Genomic DNA, 22,950 nt, shown 5'->3' with positions numbered 1-22,950 from the left:
TATTCCATACTATGGATATACCACACTTTTTTGACCATTCCCTTGTGATAGACATGAAACAGTGATCCAATAAACATCTTCATACACACATCTTGAGGGTAGATTGCCAGATGTGAGAGAGTTCCGACAAAGGTTTGCATGACTATTTTCAAATTACTTTCCTAAAAATGGGAGGCAATTCAGGCTTCCAGTAGCTATGCCCATTTTCCAGCATCATCTCAACACCAGAGACTCCCTTTAACTTTTGCTCATCTGCTGGGCTCAAAACAGCACTTCATTGTTTCAATCTGAACTTTCCTGTCTACAAGATTGAGAGCCCTTTTTATGTGATTATTGGCCATTTGATGTTCCTTTCTCCAAATCGCTTGTTCATGTTCTCTGACAAGGTTTCTATGTGGTTCTTTTTCTTATAAACTTGCAGGAGCTCTTTCTATGTCAGGAAATAAAAGCCTTTGTTCATTATATGCAAAATTGCAAACATTTCTCCTGATTTGTGATTTATTATTTGACTTCATTAGAGGTATATCTTACCTTAAAAATTGTTTTATATAATCAAATATGTTTATCTTCTCATTCGGTGCTTCCAGGTTTCTGGTTTTAAATAAAGAGTTTCCTTCCACCCCAAGATTTAACAAATAATCTCTTAAATGTGCATATTTGGTGGTTAATTGTCTTTCTGACTGTGATGGGATTCATGTACTCAAAATGCTGATATACCTTAAAGGGGTAATATAAAACTAAGGCTCTCTGACCGAAACTGCCACTGGGGCTCTTTGAAACCCTCCTAAGAAACATGGAGAGGAAATGAAAAACTTCATTTTCTAAATACATAAGGGAGAATTACCAAAGCCAATAAACATATTTTAAAGTCATCATATTATTTCCTCCAACCTCATCAGGCACGAGCCCTAAAGGAGAGTCACTCTCCAGTCTCTGCTCTTTGTATTTTAATTTAAACTGAAAATTTTAAAACTGTAACTAACTAAAGTCCTGTAAATCCCAGAATCCATACCACTGAGTCCCATAACACATAAGGCACCTTGGAGATGAGCTGAACTATGTTTCTGTCACCAATGGGTGATATTGTCACCAACGTCATGGAACTCCAAAGAGCTTGCTAAATGGATGCCAAATATGCAGCCTGGATTTGATGGCGATTGTCACAGATGCTTGTCTTCAGGGTTGAAAACTCAATGCACAGCTTATAGGCACACCCTGTATTTTTAATATGATCCCTTTAAAAAGGTCCCACCCCAGGTGGGATGCGGTGCTCACACCTGTAATCCCAGCATTTTGGGAGGCCGAGACAAGCAGATCACAAGGTCAAGGGATTGAAACCATCCTGGCCAACACGGTGAAACCCCATCTCTACTAAAACTACAAAAATTAGCTGGTTGGAGTGGCGTGTGCCTGTAGTCCCAGCTACTCAGGAGGCTGAGGCAGGAGAATCACTTGAACCCAAGAGGCGGAGGTTGCAGTGAGCCGAGATTGTGCCACTGCACTCTAGCCTGGCCAAAAGAGCGAGACTCTGTTGCAAAAAAAAGAAAAAGAAAAACAAGTCCCACCCCCTCTAGTCTACTGATCCCCAAAAGACCTCTGAAGTGTGTTCCTCAAGGATAGGACCATTGCTGCTATGCTCACAGCACCCCCAACCTGGCACGGGGCCTGGCCCAGGGTGGACATGAGTAAACACACGACTGAGCACATACCCAAACATGGCGACCAGCAGGTTGACCAGCAGGATGTTGGTGGACAGCATGTAGATGCACACCAGGGGGATGGTGATCCACTCGGGGAACCGGGGCAGGTTGTGCTCATCCAGCTCCACGCACAGCGGCTTGGACTCATTCCCAGTGAAGGTGCAGTGGGCAAAGTCATACGTGGTACCTGAAGATGTAGAAAGAAATCAAGAGGCAAAGCGAGGACCCCCTAGAGGGGTGAGAGCAATGGCATCCCCAGGGCCACAGGAACATCATGGCCATGAAATGACTTAGGCCTTGTTGTAAGGCATTTTATCCAAACAAGCCATAGTCCTTAGAATCACCTGTTCATCCACTCAATGCATATTTACTGAGCAGCTACTACAAACAAGGGGCTTGGTTCAGACCAAGATAAAAGGAAAGGACAAGTGAACACATTCCTTGCCCTCAAGAAGCTTCCAGCCTCTTTGGATAGGCAAATAATCAACCACACGTTTAAAGTCTCAGGCCGTGAAAAGTGGAGAAGGACATGCCTAGAGCTCTGAGGGGCATAAACTGAGGCAGCTCATCCAGGAGCAGCTTCCCAAGAAGGAAGGATCTCAGAGCTGAGAGCAGAGGATGAGCAGCAGCCAGGAGCATGAACTAATGGGGAGGGTGGGAGCCTAGAGCACCCCAGAGAGGCAACACAATGTGCAAAGGCCCTGTGGTAGGGATGGGATGGGTTATTAACATCAGTGGAAATGAGAGAATAAGATGTGCACTGAACAGACTGTTAATTTTTCTAACAGAGTCTTGCTCTGACACCCAGGCTGGAGTGCAGTAGCGTGATCTCAGCTCACTGAAACTTCTGCCTCCTAGGTTCAAGCAATTCTCCTGCCTCAGTCTCCTGAGTAGCTGAGACTATAGTCACATGTCACCATGCCCGGCTAATTTTTGTATTTTTAGTAGAGACAGAGTTTCACCATGTTGGTGAGGCTCGTCTCGAACTCCTGATCTCAGGTGATCTGCCTGCCTCAACCTCCCAAAGTGCTGGGATTAAAAGCATGAGCTGCCATGCTCAGCCTACTTTTAAAATCTTTACACTGAAGTGATAGGAGGCCATGAGGCTGTTTTAAGCAGAGGAATGACACATCAGATTCCCTTTACCAAAGAATCTGCAGCACAGATCAGAAGGGGCCCAAGAGGAAGGAAGGTAAGAAGGTCATGCCTAAGATTCAGGCAGGCGAGCACTGAGGATGGCTTTGGGGGTGGCAGTGGTGATTGAAAAAGAACAGATTTCGAAAAAATGTTAGGAGATAAAAATCAACAAAACTAGTGGATGAATTGAACAGGAGGGAATGAAATCCAAGGTGTTAAAGATGACATTGAGGCTTCTGACAGCTGTGTTCACACAACTGTGTGGATGATGGCAACCCTCACACAGGGACACTGGGGGGAGTCTGGGTCTGGAAGGGGCATCAAGACTCTTTTATTACAATGTGCCAAGGTGCGTCTGAGAAATCTCAGAGGAGGGGGCAGTGGGTACAAACGTCTGGCCTCAGAGAGCTGCTCTGTGCCAGAGATCCTCATCCGAGCACATGTGGGGTCACGCCAGCCAGTGAGAGATCCTGTAGAGAAGATGATGTTTTCCTGGGTTTGCCCATGAAACAGAGACAGCAAGGTGGAGTCGCTTCCTTGGGGGCACACAGCACCTGAGTGGCTACCCTGGCTCTAAACCCCGCCTGCCAATTCCTCTTTAGATCCCTGTGAGACTAAAACCATGGACATGGAGGGCTGTCATGAAGATGAAATGCATCTGCTTCTGTAAAGCGGCAGGCACAGTGTGTAGACTGGGCATGATAATGCCAAGGTGCCTTTCCACTGCTGCAGGGGAAAATAGCTGTTTCTAAGGTCTTGGAAAGCACTTCAGCAGATGGGGCCAGAGAGACTTATGAGGCCAGGAAGATAACAGAGAAAACAACAGGAACAGAGAAATGTGACCAGCAGGAGCAGGCTCTGGCTCAAGGAAACCATGAGGATGGTTTTATCACGGAGGGTTAGGAAATGACGAGCCAAGACTATTGTGAGAAGCTGAAGATGCTTCAGCTGGTCCACCTGAAATGCACACAGTTAACATAGCCCCTCACTTTCCTTATGCAAATTGGGTGTGGGCAAATTAAAGCCATCTGTGCCACTATCAGCCTGCCTCCAAAAACCAGTTGGCAGTAGGCTAACTAGTGCTGGAAGTCTAAATTCCAGGTTCCAATGTGGATTTTCCAATGTTGCTCTTTTGGAAAGAAATGGGAACTCAGTCACTCTGTTATATCAGTGAGTACAACCCAAAATTCTCATTTCAAACTAGTAAGTCTTGTTGCCTTCAATTGCCACATTGCTATTGAAAATATCAGAATCACTCTTTTTAAAAAGGTTTAAAAATTGAAATCTTGGGCACCATCTGCAAGGCTGATGTAAAATCTTGCCTAAGGGCAATGAAGAGGTTTCCAGGAGTTAGTTTTTACTCTGTGGCATTGGGCTCAGTTTCACGTGCATGCTTCTGAAGTGTGGCCTCTGGGGCAGCCCTGGAGGTTGGTCCAGGGAGCAACTGCCTCCTCCCAACTGTTTCCACCTGAGCCAGGTCAGGCTTACCATCCACATCACTCGGCACCTGGCCAAACATGGCCAGGTAGGGCTCGTAGATGACCGAGCGGAATATCCACCTCCAGCGCTGCTCATTCTGCCTGAGGATCCCTTGCCTGGCCACACCAAAGGCCACCATCCACACCGCAAAGAGGAACAGGAAGAAGAACACGTCGATCAGCTGTTGGGGGAGGACAGGAGAGCACAGTCAGGACTGCAGCCACAGTCAGGAGTCCACCCGGCCTGGCCATCCTCAGTGGACCATGGAGAAAGGCAGCAGTTCCAGGGCTCAGAGCAACTAAGTCACCCAGAGTTCACTGACTAATTGACAAAAGCAGTCATCATCATCTCTGGATCTTAAGACATCTGTCTTCCAGACTTAAAACCGGTTTGATGCATTTTTGCTTTCTGTTCTCCAAACCAGCCCAGCAACAGCAGCTTTCTGAGTGGGAGCAGAGCAAAGGAGGAATCTAAGTTTGGGAGGACCTCTCTGTCTCTATATCTCATTATTTTAATGCCCTTTTAACCCCTAAATTATTTTCATTGTTTGTTTGTTGGGTAAATAAAAGCTATCCTTATTAGACAAGAAAAGACAGTTTAATTTTTTTTTTTAATTTTGTGCACACATAGCATGACTTCATGATGACTGGATGTCCCAGAAATGCTTTGAATTAAAACCACAAACTCAACCTCGGTGTTGGAAAGGAGCTTCCAGATGAGCTCATCCAAACGCCCATCTGATTTAAAGGCAGAAACAGTGGTGGTTTGAGTCATCTGGAAAACAAGTTTAGGAAAGCAACACCATCTGTATGTAATTCTTTCTATTACATGTATATAACAAGCCTGCTATAGCCTTTCCCTGTATCTATATTACATGGTTGCATAATTCAGGTTCCAATCATCCCCATGCATCTAGCTCACTGCTTGTCTCAAGACAAGCATAGTCCTCCTTGGACTCAACTATCCCCATGTATAAAATTGTTATAAAAATCCATTCCCTGCCTACACTCTTAGCAAACTGTCAAGACTCAAATGAAAGTATGTTGTGAAGTCTAAAATCTAAATAAGTGTGAGGTTATTTGTTAGCAATGCACCGAATGACAATGTTTGCTGCTCACAACCACCTTTCATTAAATTTTAACCTGGGAGAGGCCCCTGATGAAATACATCAAAGAAAGCAAATGTTACCAATTGTGAAATGCAACAGTCATTCTAAGGACAAAATCCTCCCATCAACAACTAAAGGAAATCTGAGCCCAGCAAGAAAAATGATGACTACAAATATTCTTGACTCTTACCATCCTCTGCAGCATTATAATCTTGGGTCCTAAATTCCTGCTTACAGTAAAAATGTGGATCAATCTTAGAGTGAAAATAATATAGTCCAGACAGAAAATGACTCGTCCAGAATACAAAGAGCTTTTATTAGAAGAGTGGAGCCTAGGGAAAAAGAGGGAACAGAATTCATGAGATATTGACCAAACATTCCAAAGTTTGGTTTTTAAATATAACCAAATTTCAAGAAACAGGCAAGAGCTGGAAGGCTGAGTGAGTGAAAATGGGCCAGAAATGCCACCCAGCAAAGGCCATGATCTTCTGCTTTCATGGACTCAAGGACAGTCAAGGACATGAAAAGCAAAGACATCTCACCAAACTGAGCTCTGAGGTTCCCATCTCTTTAGCTTGCCACCTTCACACACTGCTGCAGGATCCTAATTACATTATTGCTAACTTCCCTGGCTCACAAGGCTTCTATAATGATGCCAATCCCCAGCCCACCCCCATGGCCACTTGGGACTTCACCCTGCCAGCTTTCCCCTAATGAAACTTACCTCATTTGCACCAGATCATTTGACTAGCTAACCACCTGCTAATGTGCTCATTGAAAGCCATATGTGCTTTCTAACCAGAGTGGTCTAGAATTGTGTCCAACCAACTGTGGCTCAAATGCTGGAACCTTAAACCCAACCAGAAAGGGAGGCTCTCTGAAGAAGAAATTGACATTTTTACCCCATTCAAATTGGAGCATGAACACTCATTGTAAATCATCTCATTTTGCATCAGTGTAAATATGAATGGTTAAGCTTCTTTACAAAGTGACGCCATCTGAAAGTACTACTCATATATAATCACTAGCTTTATCTTTTTTAAACATTGAGACAGGGTCTCACTATGTTGCTCAGGCTGGTCTCGAACTCCTGGGCTCAAGCGATCCTCCCACCTCAGTCTCCCAAAGTTTTGGGATTACAGATATAAGCCACCATGCCCAGTTGCTAGCTTTATCTTAAAAGCTATCTGGAGAAGACAGGCCAATTGGGTTGCAGGCTAAGCAATGCAAGCCATGGTTTGGGGCATACCCTAGTCTCTATGACGTGCATACACATTGGTTTTTTGGTGGTTATTTGGGATTGGTTTTCCTAATCCCACACTCTGGCTGTGGCATTGAGGAACTATTCTTGTAACTGCAAAGGCAGACTTTACAGCCAGCATTCAAATCAAAGTTAAGTGCATATTAGAAGATCACATGGCCCAACATGAAACAATACTGTATGATATTTAACATTCTCAGCATCCTCTCCTCTCCTCAATTTTTTCCTTTTTTTAAAATAGTTTCAACTACCATTCAAGCCAGCAATCCCATTACTGAGTACATACCTAAAGAAAATAAGTTGTTCTACCAAAAAGACACATGCATTCATATGTACATTGCTACACTACTCACAATAGCAAAGACATGAAACCAACCTAGGTGCCCATCAGTGGTAGACTGGATAAAGAAACTGTGATACATACACTCTGTGGAATACTACACAGCCCTAAAAAAGAACATGGATGCAGCTCAGGGCCATTATGCTAAGCAAATTGATGCAGGAACAGAAAACCAAATACCACATATAAGTGGGAGGTAAACACTGAGTATATATGGACATAAAGATGGGAATAATAAACACTGGGAACCCCAAAAGGGGGGAAGAGAAAGGCATGGCTACCTACTGGGTAGGCTTACTGCCTATTGGGTACTATGCTCACTACTGGGTTGGTTCAACATATGCAAATCAATAATCGTGATTCACTACATAAACAGAATTAAAGACAAAATCTATATGATCATCTCAATAGCTACAGAAAAAGCTTTCAATAAAAACCAACATCCCTTCATAATTAAAGAAAAACCTCAACAAACTAAGCATTGAAGGAGCAGACTTCAAAATAATAGAAATCGTCTATGACAAATTCACAGCCAAAGTCATATTGAATGGGCAAAAGCTGGAGGCATTCCCCTTAATAACGGGAACCAGACAAGGATGTCCACTCTCACCACTCCTATTCAACATAGTACTGGAGTCCTAGACAGAGCAATCAGGCAAGAGAAAGGGAGAGAAGGCATCCAAACAGGAAAAGAAGAAGCCAAATGACCTCTCTTCACCAATAATGTGAGTCTATACCTAGAAAACCCTAAAGACTCTGTCCAAAGGCTCCTGGAACTGATAAACAACTTCAGTAAAGTCTCAGGATACAAAATCTATATACACTAATCTGTATCATTTCTCAATTTCTATTTATTTCTCCCCATGACCAGGTGCAATGGCTCATGCCTGTAATCCCAACACTTTGGGAGGTTGAGGCAGGTGGATCGCTTGAGCCCAGGCGTTTGAGACCAGCCTGGGCAACACGAGGAAACCTTGTCTCTGCTTAAAAAAAATTATCCCCAAAGCCATAAGAACAAAGAGAAAAATCATGCAGGACCCCTTTAAATTATATATCACTGGGAGGGGGAAGAGAGGAGACTCAACTTCATGCCAACCAAGCTGTATCTCTAAAAAGCAGACACAATGGCCTTGTATAATCCCTAGTGAGGAAGCAAAACAAAATACAATAGGGTTCCCTTGGGTTTGAAATGTCTGCAGAGCTTTTCTCCACTTTTATAGTCAAAACACCAAAAATTGAGAAAAGTGATGACACTACTTACCGAAATACAATTCCTGCTATGAAGTAAAAAAGCCCCAGCGTGTCCATAACATTCCACAGGTCAGTAAAATAATTCACCCCATTTATGTACCACTGCGTACAGAAAGGGACAGAGAGGGACATCAGTGCTCGGAAACATCCACCACTTCCAGGTTTTCAAACGTCCACTCATTTTCTTCCAGGTCCTTTTTGAGCCAATGACGTGTTTGTTTATTCTTTCATATGCCAAATGAGCCCTACCACGTGCCCCACGCTAATCCAGGAGGATTGGAAAGTAGGTTGCCTACTGGCTGTTCTGTTCTTCATGTCTTACTGGCAAAGTCAAGAAAAATGATTGATGTATCCTCACTGTTTTCCAAAGCAGAACCTGCAGAGGGTGAGTACAACCTCTGTAGACAAATGCAGACTCTCCGGCCACCATGTACAATGGTACAGGCTGTGCACTACACGATCCTAGAGGGTATTATTCATATCGTTGTCATAGATTTACGTAGTTACGGTAACACTTTTCTGGCACATGGCAGTAAAACATCTTGATTAAAAGAAATCTTTTTTTTAAAAACTGCACATAGGTGCTGTATATAACATCTACGAGAACAGATGTGGTCACAGAAATGACTGACAGGAACAGCGTGCCTCAGGGACCCATTTGTATGTACCAGTCACGATTTTTCAGAAGAAAGTATGTCAGGAAAACACTGAAACAGACAGAGTATCCTTTCTCTTTTCTCGTTTTCCTGAAGAGGGAAAGAAGACCACATCTGGATGGCTCCTATTTCAATCCATAAACTAGATTTTGGTAATTTCAGGGTAGCCAGCTAATCCTTTTATTTGTCCAACCATTAAAAATATATTTACTGAGGGCACATGGAATTCCAAACACCTATGCCAGGCTCCCAGAGCGCAGAAACACTGGATTAGGTGCAATGCTAATTCTCGAGGAATCTACCGTCTCGTGGGAAAGACAGATGTCAAACAGGTTTACAAGAAATGCATGAAAACTGGCATGAGGATAAGACCGAGGCCCCAAGTGAATTCAAGTGAGGAAACGCTACTTGTGCAAGGCAGAAGAAACAACACCAAAGAAACGTCACTAAAACAACATGGTACTTCTTCATTTTACTGAATGAACTCACCAACAGGAGCCCGTCTGATATTCAGATATTAGATTTCCTACTTTGCTGCTGAAACCACGGCCTAGGGAGGCCAAGGAACTTGCTCAGCAAGTGGCAGACCTCACAGTTCTGAGCCTGTCAGTTGCTTCCCCCACATCACTCCGCTTCAGAGCCCACAGAGATCCGACAATCTCAGATGTGGAAGGGATTCAAGACACATCATTAATTTCTCAAGATGCATTTCCTTTCCTTCATTTGTAAACTCGAATAGTAAGTTGAGTAGGCCAAGAGGCTGAGGGCACTATGAAATCAAGTACTCAGGAAATGTGAAAATCCCCCAGGTGGGAGCAGTGCCATGGGGTGTGTCAACAGTCCACTCACTGTGTGAAGACTAAACACTTTTTTTAAAATCAGTGCATAAGATATCTATTGCAGCATTTTGGTTGCATGGAAAAGCATAATCTAGGAAAAAGATGTAGTCTATCATTAAAGGAACATTGAATATATTACAATCGTGTTTTTAAAAAGGAACAGAGTGATGTCAGTTTCTTGGAGAGATTTCCACAAAGTAAAAGAGAAAGCAAAATGCAGAAAAGTATGGGAAACAGAATCTTGTTTTTATAAAACAAAGAATGAAGGTAAAAGCTCATGAACATATATATGCCTACCTTATTTCATTAAATCTCAGGCTGTAAGAAATTGCAGTTCCAGAGATGTTAAAATGTGAAAAAAATGACATCTCAGATTTGATGTAACACAGTGTGTGCATAGCACATGGACCAGATAAAAGCAGAAAGAGACACAGCGGTTTATTAATGTATCTTGAGAGACCTTGTCTTTAGAGTAAAGAATGAGAAAGTCTGTACAGAGACTAACAAAAAAGGCTGAACTTAAAAAGCACACACACACACACACACACGCACACACACACACAATATGATATTCCATTTCTGTGAAATACGTTTGTTTACAAGAAACTAGGCTAAAAAAGAAATTTATGTCTAAGATTAACTTGTAGGAAAGCCCATGAGAAATTCTGAAAAAAAAAGCAAACTGTAGGGTGATGAACACAGTATGATTATATTTGGTTAAAAACAAACGAAACACCTGCATACGTTCATATCTTTCTGGGCGTGAAGAAGGTTGTGGAAGATTATACTCTAGATCGGGCACGATAATTCTGTAGATAGTCCCACTTGTGACAATCTTTATTACTTTGTGATTTTATAAAACTAAATAAAATAAAAACGAACAAAAATTGAGGTGAAACAGATACATCTTGCCATATGGCTAAAATGCATTGGATATTTTTATTTGTATTACAATGGTCTCTGCCAATAACCATTATTATCACCTCAGGACGGTAACAAAGAACAAGAGATCTGCTAATTCCTCAGCGATCAATGACAAAATTCGACTAGGGAGTCCACCTCGTTTCTATCTCTTAATGTATTGTCAACATTCTTGTCACCATAATTACTAAGTTCAAACATTCTGCCTAGGCTCAGAAACCAAGGCAGGCTCCCTGGGGGAAGCCACAGGAACTGTCCACTTGGCTGGTGCTAGCAGCCCGGACTACCACTCACCAACAACCATTTGCTCTCCTGGTGCCTGGTAAGATATGGGGGACTGGGAAAGGCCCTCCCTGCTCCTAGCTCCCCACTTAATGCCCTGGTCTGGGAGGCAGGTAGGCACTGGGAGACTTGCACTGCCCTCAGCCCAACCTCAGCCCAGGAGACTTTCAGAAGCCTATCCTATGCAAAGAGAGACATCTGAGATAGGTCAATTCTGAGCCTCCAAGGTACCATCGCAGGAAGAAGACATGTTTTTAAAGGAAAAGAAGCCTCTTCTCTGAGCAGAATGCCAGTGATAGGCTGTACCATAAAATCCCAGGATCGTATTTCAGCATATCTGTCAGGATTTGGGGATTTGACATGCCTCAAGATTGAATGGTGCCCTCCGTGAAGGCATGATGACACTTGTCCCATTTTAAATAAACATCCCCAATGTCCATTTAAGGGACGCAAGGATTATTTAGCAACTGTATTTGCACTTATTGACTGCCTGTTTCAAAATTCCAAATTAGCATTTCGACATCTGCATTCAGGCAAAGGGACACCGGTACACACAAAAGAGCACGGATTTTTGACACCCAGACACAGTCTAAATCAGGTAACACCCTGCTTGGGTTTTTTTCCCTAGCAAGTGTGAACTGGGTTAATTAAGACAGCACCAGGCCAGCAGAACTGTTTCTTAGAGGAAAACAATCCCATTTAGGATGTCAAATGCATGAGTGTGAAGACCAGAAGAGAAACAGCGACCCCGAGTGTCGGATTCTTTTAACGATGAGAATCTCCATGGTTATGTTCTACAGACCCGTTCATGTCACAGAATGCTCACTGTAAGGCTGGTAAAGCCCTCGGATACCAAGTCACCCTGGAGGACAGGGTGGCTTTTTAACAATTATCAGTATGGGAAGCACCCTGTGCTGACCCTAAGCACAGGGTGCTTCCCATACTGTTGCTTTCATACCTAGAATTGCTGAATTAAAAGTGGCCCATTCCAAGATAGTTGTTAAAAAGAACAAAAAGAGATACTTAGTAAGCATCCCCCCATATCCAATGTCACCCATGATGAAGGCAGACAGATTAGGTGGCGGCTCAGCCGGACCCAATTGTCCTCCCTTCCTCCCCCAGGCCCCAGGAATTACTCACAGCCCAGTGTCCTTCCCAGTGCTCCTGTGCACCTCCCCCTGTCTACTCCCACTCCCTGTCCCTGCCCTGTGCCCTCTCTGAGCAAAACCACTTCATGCTAACCCTGCCTAGGACCTTTCTCCAAGGAAAATGTACCTCTCCTGAGTCCCCTCCTTCATGACCCGAACAGGTGACTTAGTAGCTAAATGCACATAGGAAATTGGTACAGAGATGTCTGAGATTGACAGACCAGATTTTACTACTGCAGGTCCTCTGGGCCAACCTCCCACTAAATGTTAGACTTGCCCACTTAGTGCTGCTTGCTGATGCTCATCTCCTCTCCTTGAAAGCTGCTGGAAATCATCACAAACTGGTAGAATTCTCCATAGGGGAGGAGATCTTGTCTGTTTGGTCCACTGCTGTCTAGAACAGTGTCTGGCCCAAAGTCGGGGTGAAATCTCTGTTAAGAGGAAGAATGCAGGAATGAAATATTTGGATGAAGTCAAGACAAATCTCCCTGCAGCTTCCATCCAGGCCAACGTCTGCCTTCCAAAGCAACCCACGACAAGTCCTCTCTCTCGGCTTCCTGATTTCTTTTGTTTTTTCTTCTTTTTTTAAAGAAGGAGTCTTACTCTGTCACCCAGGCTGGAGTGCAGTGGTGCGATCTTGGCTCACTGCAACCTTTCTCCAGAGTTCAAATGATTCTACTGCCTCAACCTCCAGAGTAGCTGGGATTACAGGGGCACACCACCATGGCCGACTAATTTTTGTATTTTGAGTAGAGATGAGGTTTCGCCATGTTGACCAGGCTGGTCTCGAACTCCTGACCTCATGTGATCCACCTGCCTCAGCCTCCCAAAGTGCTGAGATAACAGGCGTGAGCCACTGTACCAGGCCCCCAGTTTCTTTAGATGCCTGAAGGAGTCAAACAATGTCTGGACTTGCACAGCAGCAGCTTCTGTGCCTTAATGCAGCACGGGAAGCAGGGTCAGGGACAGGTAGAGAAATGTTTGGGAGCATGAGGGGTAAAAAGTAGCAGAAAAAAAGTTTGACTTTTCAGTAACCATTCTGAGAAGAGTCCTCTGCCCCAGAGAACACCCTTGAGCACCTGCATGTGGGGTGGTGGGCAGGGTTCCTCTCCAGCTCCCCAGCGCTGGTCTCCTGAGTGTTACCATGGCCACCCCAGGGCACACAGCTCTTGGGTTGAATTATGAAGACCTTGCTTTATCAATGCATTTACTAAAAACACACAGGCTTGTCAGAAACATGTCAGTGCCAGCTCCTGTGCTAGCCCCCAGGGACCAAATGAATAAGAAATAAACATCCAAATCAAATCATTCCCATGCCACGCAATTCTGAGCAACAACAGAGTCTGTGTTAGGAGCTGAAAAAGCTCAAAGGAACCTCTCAGTGGAGTTGATGCAAGAAGAGAGGCACTAGGGCACCATGCCAGGCCTCCATCCTCTTATTCTCTAAATAACCTCTTGCAGATCTTAAAAATTCAGTAAGTTACTACTGTACCAGCCATTTGCAATTCCAGCTGGTTTTTTTCTCCCTCCCCACCTCCATATTTCTCTCCTCTGTCTGTCTCTTTCTCTGTCTCTCTCTCTCCCCTCTCTCTCTCTCTCTCTCTCTCTCTCTCTCTCTCTCTCTCTCTCTCTCTCTCTCTCTCTCTCTCTGTCTCTCTGCTTATTTGTGCTCATGACTCATTTCCCCACCAGGCTATGAATGCTTCGTCACTCAATTCTGTTCATTGGCTGCCTTTGAGATGTCAGGCTGGTCACCTGGGTCATGCGGTGTGCTGCCCCAGTTCCTACAGACCCCGTGCCTCTTCTGGCAAACTCTGCTGCCCCCATAGAGCTCAGATTCCTGCCTGTGAGTCACCAAGGGTTGGAGGCCTATGTGATCTCCCAGGTGGTCCAGCTGCCTTTCCAGTGGGCTGTGCCAGAAAAGGCCTGCCAACCAGCGGGCCACCCTCCAAGGCTACCAATTTCCACAGACCAGTCAAAACCCGTTGGCACTTACTCCAGTCTTGGGGCAGGCACTGTCCCAGTCTTTCCCAGTCAAGATGACAAAACATCAGCCAGCCCCTCAGAGGGGGTAAGAGGTGCAGTGTTGGGGCTCTTCCTTCTCCAGTGCCACAAAGCCCCCAATCTCACTCTTTCAGCCCCTCCCTCTTGCAAAAGCTAACCTGAGGATGCCATCTTTTTCTCCATGAAGTGCCTTTGAAAAGGGTCTCAGCCGTGGTCAACTACAAGTGAGAGTGAAGGAAACCAGGCCAGCTCAGGAGAAGGGAAAACGAGGGACCTCATCCAGAGTGAGCACCCGGACCGCGGCTCCAAGGCTCCTAGCTGGATGAGGGTTGCTTCTCTCACTTTCTCACTCTGCTCTGGGCCCACCCTGTTTTAAATGCTGACTCTCCTTCGGTCTTTCTCTGCTTCCCTCAAACAGAATATGTCCATCCCCTCGCTGCTGCTGACACATACACAGCAGCTAAAAGAAAGAGACTCGTAGGTTAAATTGTGTCTCTGAAAATTCAAACATGGGGGCCCTAAACCTCAGTACCTTACCTACGACACTGTTTGGAAACACGGTCATTGCAGACATAATGAATTAAGTAAAGAGGAAGTAATGCTGAAGCAGAGTGGCCCCTGATCCAGGACAACCAATGTCCTCAGGAAGAGCGGAAAATTGGACACAATCACTCACGCAGGAGCCACACATGAGGACAGGGACCAGAGTGATACATTGACAAGCCAGGGAACAGTGAAGCACTCCAGCTGGCTGTCAGAAGCCAGAGGAGAGGCCAGGACAGACTCCTGCACAGCCTTCAGAGGGAGCCAGCTCTGCCGACAGCTTGAGCTCAGATATCTGGCCCCTAGAGTCATAAGGCAATGAATTTCTGTTATTTAAGCCTTGTGGTCTACGATGCTTCATCATGGCAGCCCTGCAGACTAACACTGAGGGCATGGCCTGGACGGGGTGGTGACTTCCCAGGGCAGTGTATGGACTCTCATGGGTCTGATGCAAAGTCAGGGAAATCCCCTGCACATAGCAGGGCCCTGTCCTCGGGGAAGAGTTGCTGGTAGGTAAAGGCCCGATAATCCTGCTGTTCAACACTGACATGAGTCATTTAACTTATGCTTCCTCCACCACCACCCCAGCTCCATTCCCCATCTGCACCCCAGACCTACTGGGCAAGGAAAGGCAGATACAGGGCACCAGTCCAGGACTTTTCCCACAGGTCACACCCACGGCAGACATCACTAATTGATCAAAACACTCTCCCACTAAGGACAGACAGACCATTGGAATCCTTCTTAACCAGGAGTGCTAGAAGTCACCAAAAAAATGTCTGTCAGCCTTGGCATGAAAGTTTAAGCGAACTTAGGATTCTTATAAGAGTCAGTGACTCTGTAAGGGCAAGAACAGCAGATTCATCGCCCAGATCCCTTGTAGCATGTGGTGTTGTACCTTGGAAACTGTAAGTACCGAGCACACATTTGCTGAGCTGACATATTTTTGCGTTGAGGCTTAGAGGGGACGATAGTGACAGCAACAGCAGTTCTCAAACCATTTATAAACTGCTAAGTGTGAAAGGATTTCCTGGGATGACTTTTCATAATGGTTTTGGGATAACACATCCTTCATCATCAACATTTGTTTCTTCAACAATTACGAACCGCGCACCTGCTGCACATGAGACCTGAGGTAAAGTTACGGATTCGACGGTAGAGAGAGGATGGCAAAAAATGAAGGTCCAAGAAACCGCAGAAAAGCACCATGAATAATTCACACCAGCTCCCTGAAGCCCGCAGGGAGTTACATGACTTAAACATCGTCACTCTGACATGCTGTGCATTAAGATGCTCTTAGCTCAAAAGTCCTGCCAGCTCCCCGCCACTCATCACGGTAACGGCAGGAACACGAACCACTCCTGATGACGGCACTGGGTTCACCATCCAGGGTCTCTCTTCTCTTCAAACATGACCCATTCCTGACTAATTCATCTCTATCCATCAGCGTCCATGAGAGAGCAAAGAGTAAACTTGGTACTAGGAGATCTTATTGAATTACTAAGGTGTGAAAATGCACCTTCATCCTCATGGACTAGCACCTAACTAGAACATTTATTTTGGGAAAATGCTGACTTTTGAACATTAGAAGCAACTTCCACTCCTCTCGGCTTTAGAAAGATGCCTCCCACAGAGGAAGCAAGGGGGTTCCCGCTGTCATGGCCGTCCTACCTGTCTCACTTCATCACAGAGGAGGACAAAGACCAGCGCGTACAGGACCAGCTCAGGGGGGTGCGGCACCGAATGGAAATCCATGAGCAGCACATAGGCAAATAGCAGGAGGAAGGCGATGTAGAAGACCACGTTCCAGGAGAAGACCACGAAGGGGGAGGTGAAGAACGCCACATAGTACCAAAGCAGCTTCTTGTGCTTATCGACAGGCTTCTTCCTGGACCCAGAGGTAAGCGCATCGTCAGTGTCCTTGCAAGCATGGGACGGGCACCACTCTCCCCTCCTTCCAGACATAGGTAAATGCAGACCCATAGCCAGGAGGAAGACAAGGGATCAAAACTGTGTCCTAAGATGGACCCAACCCCAATTCAATCCTCAGCATTTTGCAATTAACAAATCCAAATTCTGCCCTAGATATTAAAGACACAACCCCACCTCTACCCACTTAAGAGGAAAGCCAGGAAAAGTCGGGGGAGATACGAGAAGAAATGCATAGGCACCAATGTGAGCATCATAAGTTCCAGGATTTGTAATCATTTACACAAGAGCACACACATGTGGATGCACATACACACACTGGCACACACACTCACACACAGTTATGTGCCTTGGTCTGTACCTAAATGATACAAAGCCACAGCCCACCAAGGGTATAATAAACAGACACAGGATAATCTTCCAATTCTTCGTGTCTCTGGAAATCTCTCCATACCATTGCTTAGAAAGAAAATTCTACAGGGAAACAAAGACAGAGAACAAGGTCCTTATTAACATGATTATATGCAGGATAGCATGCAAACTTTCTCCCCTGCCCCACACTTTCCCCAAAATATACAGCTTTTTGAATTAAGGTCCTTATTCTTTTATACCCACTGCCTGCATTCTAAGGGGCAGTGATTAAAACAATTCAAAAGTTGGTTGTATTTTAAGTTGTTTTCTGAGTTGGATTATGTGCACTTTAAAGTAATAGTTGTGTACGTTCAATTTCAATAAGCCTAGTAATTTTTATCCAACTCGCATTTTTATTACAGAAGTTTAAACAAGTGTCTTTCTGGCTCCTTTGTCTTCAGGGATCAGAAATTCACAGGCACAGCCAATCAATACTACCTGTAGGGTCCCCAAGGATTCATTTCTGGAGAAAGACAGGTGATGCTTTTGTCAGGAAACTAAAAGGAAGATGGGAAGGGGGAGACTGCTGGTGTCTTCACATCAATTCAGGCTGAAATGCATGAAAAACCTCTCCCCAGACTGTATCAACCCCTGACATTGGCACAGAAGGGACTTCCACGAAGGTGGAAATTAGAAAACTCACAGCTGCTCTGAAAGCCAGCAGGGGAGCATAGACCCGACCACATCAAAGGACCCATATCTCAAAAAAAATAGCCCATCAGGCAGACAGAGGTTGGTGTGTCTCGGGAGCAGAGGAAAAGGGAAATCCAAGGCCTTCTCAGTGCTGTCTGAGAGGGCTGGGACTGGCATGCACCCCTCCGGCCCTGGGCACCTGCCCTGTCCCTTGGGGGAGGATGGCTGCTTCTGAGGACCCCTGCCCGGGGCCGCTTCCGTCAGGCACGTGTTTGGCCCATGAGGACTAGCATCCTGGAACAAGGCGCCCAGGAGCAGCTTTCAACAAACAACCAATTGCATTTGGGGGGTAAATGGCTGGCTGCCTTGCACTGGGCCAGGTAACACTGAAGCAGGTTCTACAGTTTCCCAGAGGTCCCTGGCGGGTCAAGCCTCGGCTGCCCACAGTGGCAACCTCCTCATCAGCACATCGTGTCTGTCCCTGTCCCTTCCCTGTCTCACTGCTGCCTCCTGTGCTTCCCAGGCTCACCTCCAGAATAAACTCCTAGCATTAAAATCCTCACTTTGAGGTCTGCTTCTTGGGAGGGGGTGCAGGGGTCGTGGGCAAGAGACAGGTAGTGCTTAGTCTTCCTCACCCTCCTATTCTTCTGAGGTGATGCACATGCCAGGCCATCACTGAGTGTCACTGACAGGCCTCAGTCACAGAAAGTAACAGCATTGGATTGGGTTCCATGGTTACCAGCAGTATTCTGATCACACACAGCAGCCTGACTATAGGAACTCCCTGGCTGTCCTGTGATGGATGGACCTGGATGGTCCTGTGGCCTGGTAGTGAGATTTTCAGTGAGATGAATGACCTGACATCTGATTGAAACGATCTATGAACCTGGACAGGAGTAAAAGCCAGCCTCCAAAGGGCGCCAAGTTCTGGGACACAGGCAAGATGGAGTTTGGGGCCCAGGAAGGCATGAGCAGGGTGGGGCCCACCTGGGCTGGGCAGCCAGCCCAGCCTCCCAGGCACACCGCAGCCCCAGCACCAGCCTTACCACACTACACTGCAGCAGAGGCTAAAACTGAGCAATAGCAAGACCCTCTCTGTGTGCTCCTTGCCACAGATCACTGCTCTCATTCAGTCTGGCTCAGTTGCAGTAGCAAATGAATTTTGTTGATAAACACTTTGCTGTATGACATAACGGAAAGTCCATGACATGAAAGTTGCAGGTAATCAACATGAGATCCAATCCCAGTGCTGCTACTTCCCAGCAATGCAAGCTAAGAGGACATTCCAGAACCTCTCTGAGCTCCTGCATCCTCCTTGGTGAAATGGGATAACACCCATCGCCACATGTGATGTGAAGATGAAACGTGGCCTTGTGTGTTACAGGTGTGGCTGACGAGCACTGGTCCCTCCATATCTTCCCATCCCTCTCCCTTTCGCTCTTCTACAACTGGAACCGAGGGTGAAAAGCTCCCCTCTGTGGCCTGAGACACGAGGTGCAAACCACTATTCATTCAGTTCAGTGCAGAAACCTCTAGACTGGTGTTACCCATTTCACAAGAGTTTTCCTACTGCTGTCACCGACAATAATAACTGCAATAGTAAAAGCTAAAGAAAGGACCAATACCTTTCACATGTTATCTCCTTAAATCCTCACCATAGCCCTCTATCTGCTACCTTCCTATTTTACAGATGAGGAAACAAAGACTCAGAGAGCTCCTGTAACATGGCCCATCATCACACACTTCATTAGGGGCACAACTGATGGAGACCCAGGCAGTGGGATCCAGAGGCACAGCTCATAATTATGAAGCTGTGATGTTTGCTAAGTGGAAACTCAAAGAATATTCTTTGTCCTGCACCACCTCTTAAAGCAAGGCTTTCAACCAATGCCTATGCTCTGCCATCTCCCACATCATCACCAAACTACTCCTTCTATGACTTTTATATTGGAGAATAAGGTTCATTTTTAATATTTTTTTAATGCTGCTAGTAGCACCTGACATAAGAGGCCCATTTCTGAGCATGTGGTTTGGTGGCTGAGCATGGTTTACCTGGACCCCGGGCTGGGCGATGAAATGCTGGTCTGTGGCCTCCACCGCCAGCTCCAGACAGTTGCTTCCACCCCAAGCTTCACAGGAATAGACCAGCAGCTGTTCTGCCAAGTCTTCATCGCTGCTGTAACACTCGGTGAACAGCTCTACAGCGACATCAGCACAGAGAGAAGCTGGCGTCAGGGCTGCACATGTCTGAAACTGTCCCGCTTCCACCCCCAGCCAACCCCTGAATCTAAGAATAGCCTGGGTGTGAGTCCATTCTTACAAAAGTCATAAAAAATGCCATCACAACACAATGCCTTGCTGAATAAGAGGATTTTCTAAAGGCACGACAAACCCAGCAGAGCTCCTGATGGTAGCAGGTGACAGTAACTGCTCATTGAATTGAGCTGCATTGGACACAGGGAGACCCTCTCGTTAGTGGGCTTCTGTCTGGGCTCAGGCAGAAGCGCCTCAGCCACTGAGAAGAGATCTAGACCCTCTGCACCCCCATCCTGACTCCCCCATAACCATAGCAGCCCTTCCTCCATCTCATTCAGTTCTATGCCATCTTGGCAAGCTTCCTTTGCAGATAAGGCACCGAGAGGGAAAAGAAAGTGTAAGAAACACTGACCCATTGCATCAGTGTGTGCTTACATTTCGTGACCTAATGACAAAGAAATTGCAATGTAGATCCTCAGAGGAAATTTTTTAAAAGTAAAAATATTAGGAGCCTTTGCCTAATTGAGGTCATCCAGAAATGAACTGCTTTGAATTTTTATAAATGAAAAGAAATAATTAGACACCTTTTTCCAAAACAGAGAAGCTAAACTCATCAGCATGTTTGCTTTCAGTAAGACACTGAACAAACCTGGATGCAAATACCACGTTGCAAACTTAAAACCATCAAGTGAAAATGGAAAAAAAACTGAGCAGGTCTGAAACTCTCCGTTGTTTAGAAGCAATGGGCTCCGGATTGCTCACCTTCCTAAATGATCAGGGTCTCTGCACAAAGGGCATTGACAAACTTTGTTTGAGGACTGAATGGCAAATAGCAGTCAGGCGTCCTGAGACATGCTAGGAGAGTAATGCTTAGTGGAGAATTGTCCACTCCAGGCAATAAGTAATCTCAGCTGCAGCCCTGATAGAAACTCCTTGTCTCCTAACTTCAGGGCGCTGCAGGGCAACCATTATTCCAGCTATCCCTTGGGAACCGAGGCAAGGGGAAGCAACCCAAGATGCTACTCAAGCTGCTGCCTTTCCCATAACAAACCATGAGTGTCGCAGACCCAGAGGCTGGGTCGTCTGGCAGTGTGTGTGTGTGTGTGTGTGTGTGTGAAACTGGCAGGCTAACTGGTTAGGGTGCAAGTCAGGTAAAATCTCAGCCCTGTCACAGTGTTGTAACATCATCCAAAAAACCCCAAAACAAACAAACAAAAGATACTCCAAAGCTTCCTGAGTTGCTTAGAACTTGGCCTGGGTGTGGTCCTGGGTGGCCATGGGATCAGAGAGCCCAAAATGTCCCATGTTCCGTCTTGGAAAATTCCATATGTGCCAGGACCAAGGAGCTTGTGGCCCGTGCACCCAGAACTGTAGTCCGTGGACTGCAGCCCTCCATCAGGCAGGGGAGCTCAGGCATGCCACAGACCTCCACCACCTGGCCTGTGAGTGCCACTGGCAATGTCTTTGCCATATGGCAGATCCATGCCCACCGAGGCATCCCAGCACTGGGGACTCACCGACCGCCCGGGTCTCGTACTCATTAGCCAGCTCCTCGGACTCCCCAGCAGCATTGATGTCATTCTTCACTTTGGCCAGAGTCTTCAGAAGCTTGCTGGCTCCCAGAGCTGCCAGAGTGCAGCCCCTGGTCTTTTTTTAGGGGAGGGATGGAGAATTTTAAGTTTTATTCTTAATCCCCTGAAGTGGTCAAGTCAACGTTAATGTCCGACAAAAATGTATTCATGGCAAAGCAGGAAATAGAATCTATTTGATGGATGGGGTTAGAGCATGTGGTTGGCATGTACAAATGAAAATTGCTCTGGAGTCAGGAAGCCCTAAACCCAACCTAGGAACTATTCATAATAATTCAAAGTAAAATTTTTAATGAGCACGAAATAACTTGGAACCTGAATACGTTCACAGTCTTGAACATAGAATTAGCACATAAAAATATTAAGATAAATGCCATGAGAAACTGACAGTAAGACCATGATAGTGGGAAGTCTGATCACTCTCATACTGGAACAGCTCAGAGGTTGAGGAAGTCCTGGACAAGAACACAGAACACCTGAACAGTGTCACTTTAAGATTGAGTGTGTGAATTCAGTATTCAATATCTAAGCTTTCCTCTAAAAATAAGGTAATATGAGTGTCCATAAACCATTTACAGAAGATTTTACATGCTAAATCACAAGGAAAATTCTCAATAGACTTTCCAAAGCAGAATTTTTACAGGCCCTACTTCCCGTCCATAATGCGATGAAGCTGGAAATTCATTTTTAAAATCAAACTTCAGAGCTTCTGTACAGCCAAAGAAACAATCAATAGACAACCAACAGAATGGGAGAAAATTTTTGCAATCTACCCATCTGTCAAAGGGCTAATATCCAGAATCTACAAAGATCTAAAACAGATATACAAGAAAAAAACAAACAAACCCATTCAAAAGTGGGCAAAGGATATGAACAGACACTTTTCAAAAGAAGACATATATGAGGCCAACAAACATATGAAAAAATGCTCATCATCACTGGTCATTAGAGAAATGCAAATCAAAACCACATTGAGATACCATCTCGTGCCAGTTAGAAGGGCAATCATTAAAAAATCTGCAGACAACAGATGATGGAGAGGATGTGGAGAAATAGGAACACTTTTACACTGTTGGTGGGAGTGTAGATTAGTTCAACCATTGTGGAAGACAGTGTGGTGATTTCTCAAGGATCTAGAAATAGAAATTCCATTTGACCTAGCAATCCCATTGCTGGGTACATACCCAAAGGATTAGAAATTGTTCTATTATAAAAACACATACACAGGTATGTTCATTGTGGCCCTGTGTACAATAGCAAAGACCTGGAACCAACCCAAATGCCCATCAATGATAGACTGGACAAAGAAAACGTGGCACATATACACCATGGAATACTACGCAGCCATAAAAAAATGATGAGTTCGTGTCCTTTGTAGGGACTTAGATGAATCTGGAAACCATCACTCTCAGCAAACTGACACAAGAACAGAAAACCAAACACCATGTTCTCATTCGTAGGTG

General features: G+C 45.3%; 1 protein-coding gene across 1 annotated transcript in view; it reads right to left on the bottom strand.

The window, feature by feature from the left end:
- The window catches only part of TRPM8 (transient receptor potential cation channel subfamily M member 8), a 98,196-nt gene that overhangs the window by 30,729 nt on the left and 44,517 nt on the right, over window positions 1–22,950 (bottom strand). The window contains exons 14-21 of the mRNA XM_002749913.8: window positions 21,416–21,545; window positions 19,695–19,840; window positions 16,960–17,072; window positions 16,341–16,557; window positions 8,287–8,378; window positions 5,615–5,756; window positions 4,326–4,497; window positions 1,710–1,887 (exon numbers count right to left, since the gene is read on the bottom strand). Coding sequence (XP_002749959.1) covers window positions 1,710–1,887; window positions 4,326–4,497; window positions 5,615–5,756; window positions 8,287–8,378; window positions 16,341–16,557; window positions 16,960–17,072; window positions 19,695–19,840; window positions 21,416–21,545 — 1,190 coding nt within the window. The remainder of the gene's footprint in view (window positions 1–1,709; window positions 1,888–4,325; window positions 4,498–5,614; window positions 5,757–8,286; window positions 8,379–16,340; window positions 16,558–16,959; window positions 17,073–19,694; window positions 19,841–21,415; window positions 21,546–22,950) is intronic.

Source organism: Callithrix jacchus, chromosome 6, assembly GCF_049354715.1.
Source record: "Callithrix jacchus isolate 240 chromosome 6, calJac240_pri, whole genome shotgun sequence".
NCBI lineage: Eukaryota > Metazoa > Chordata > Mammalia > Primates > Cebidae > Callithrix > Callithrix jacchus.
Note: the sequence above shows the minus strand (reverse complement) of the source record. Positions and strands in the feature narration are given on the sequence as shown.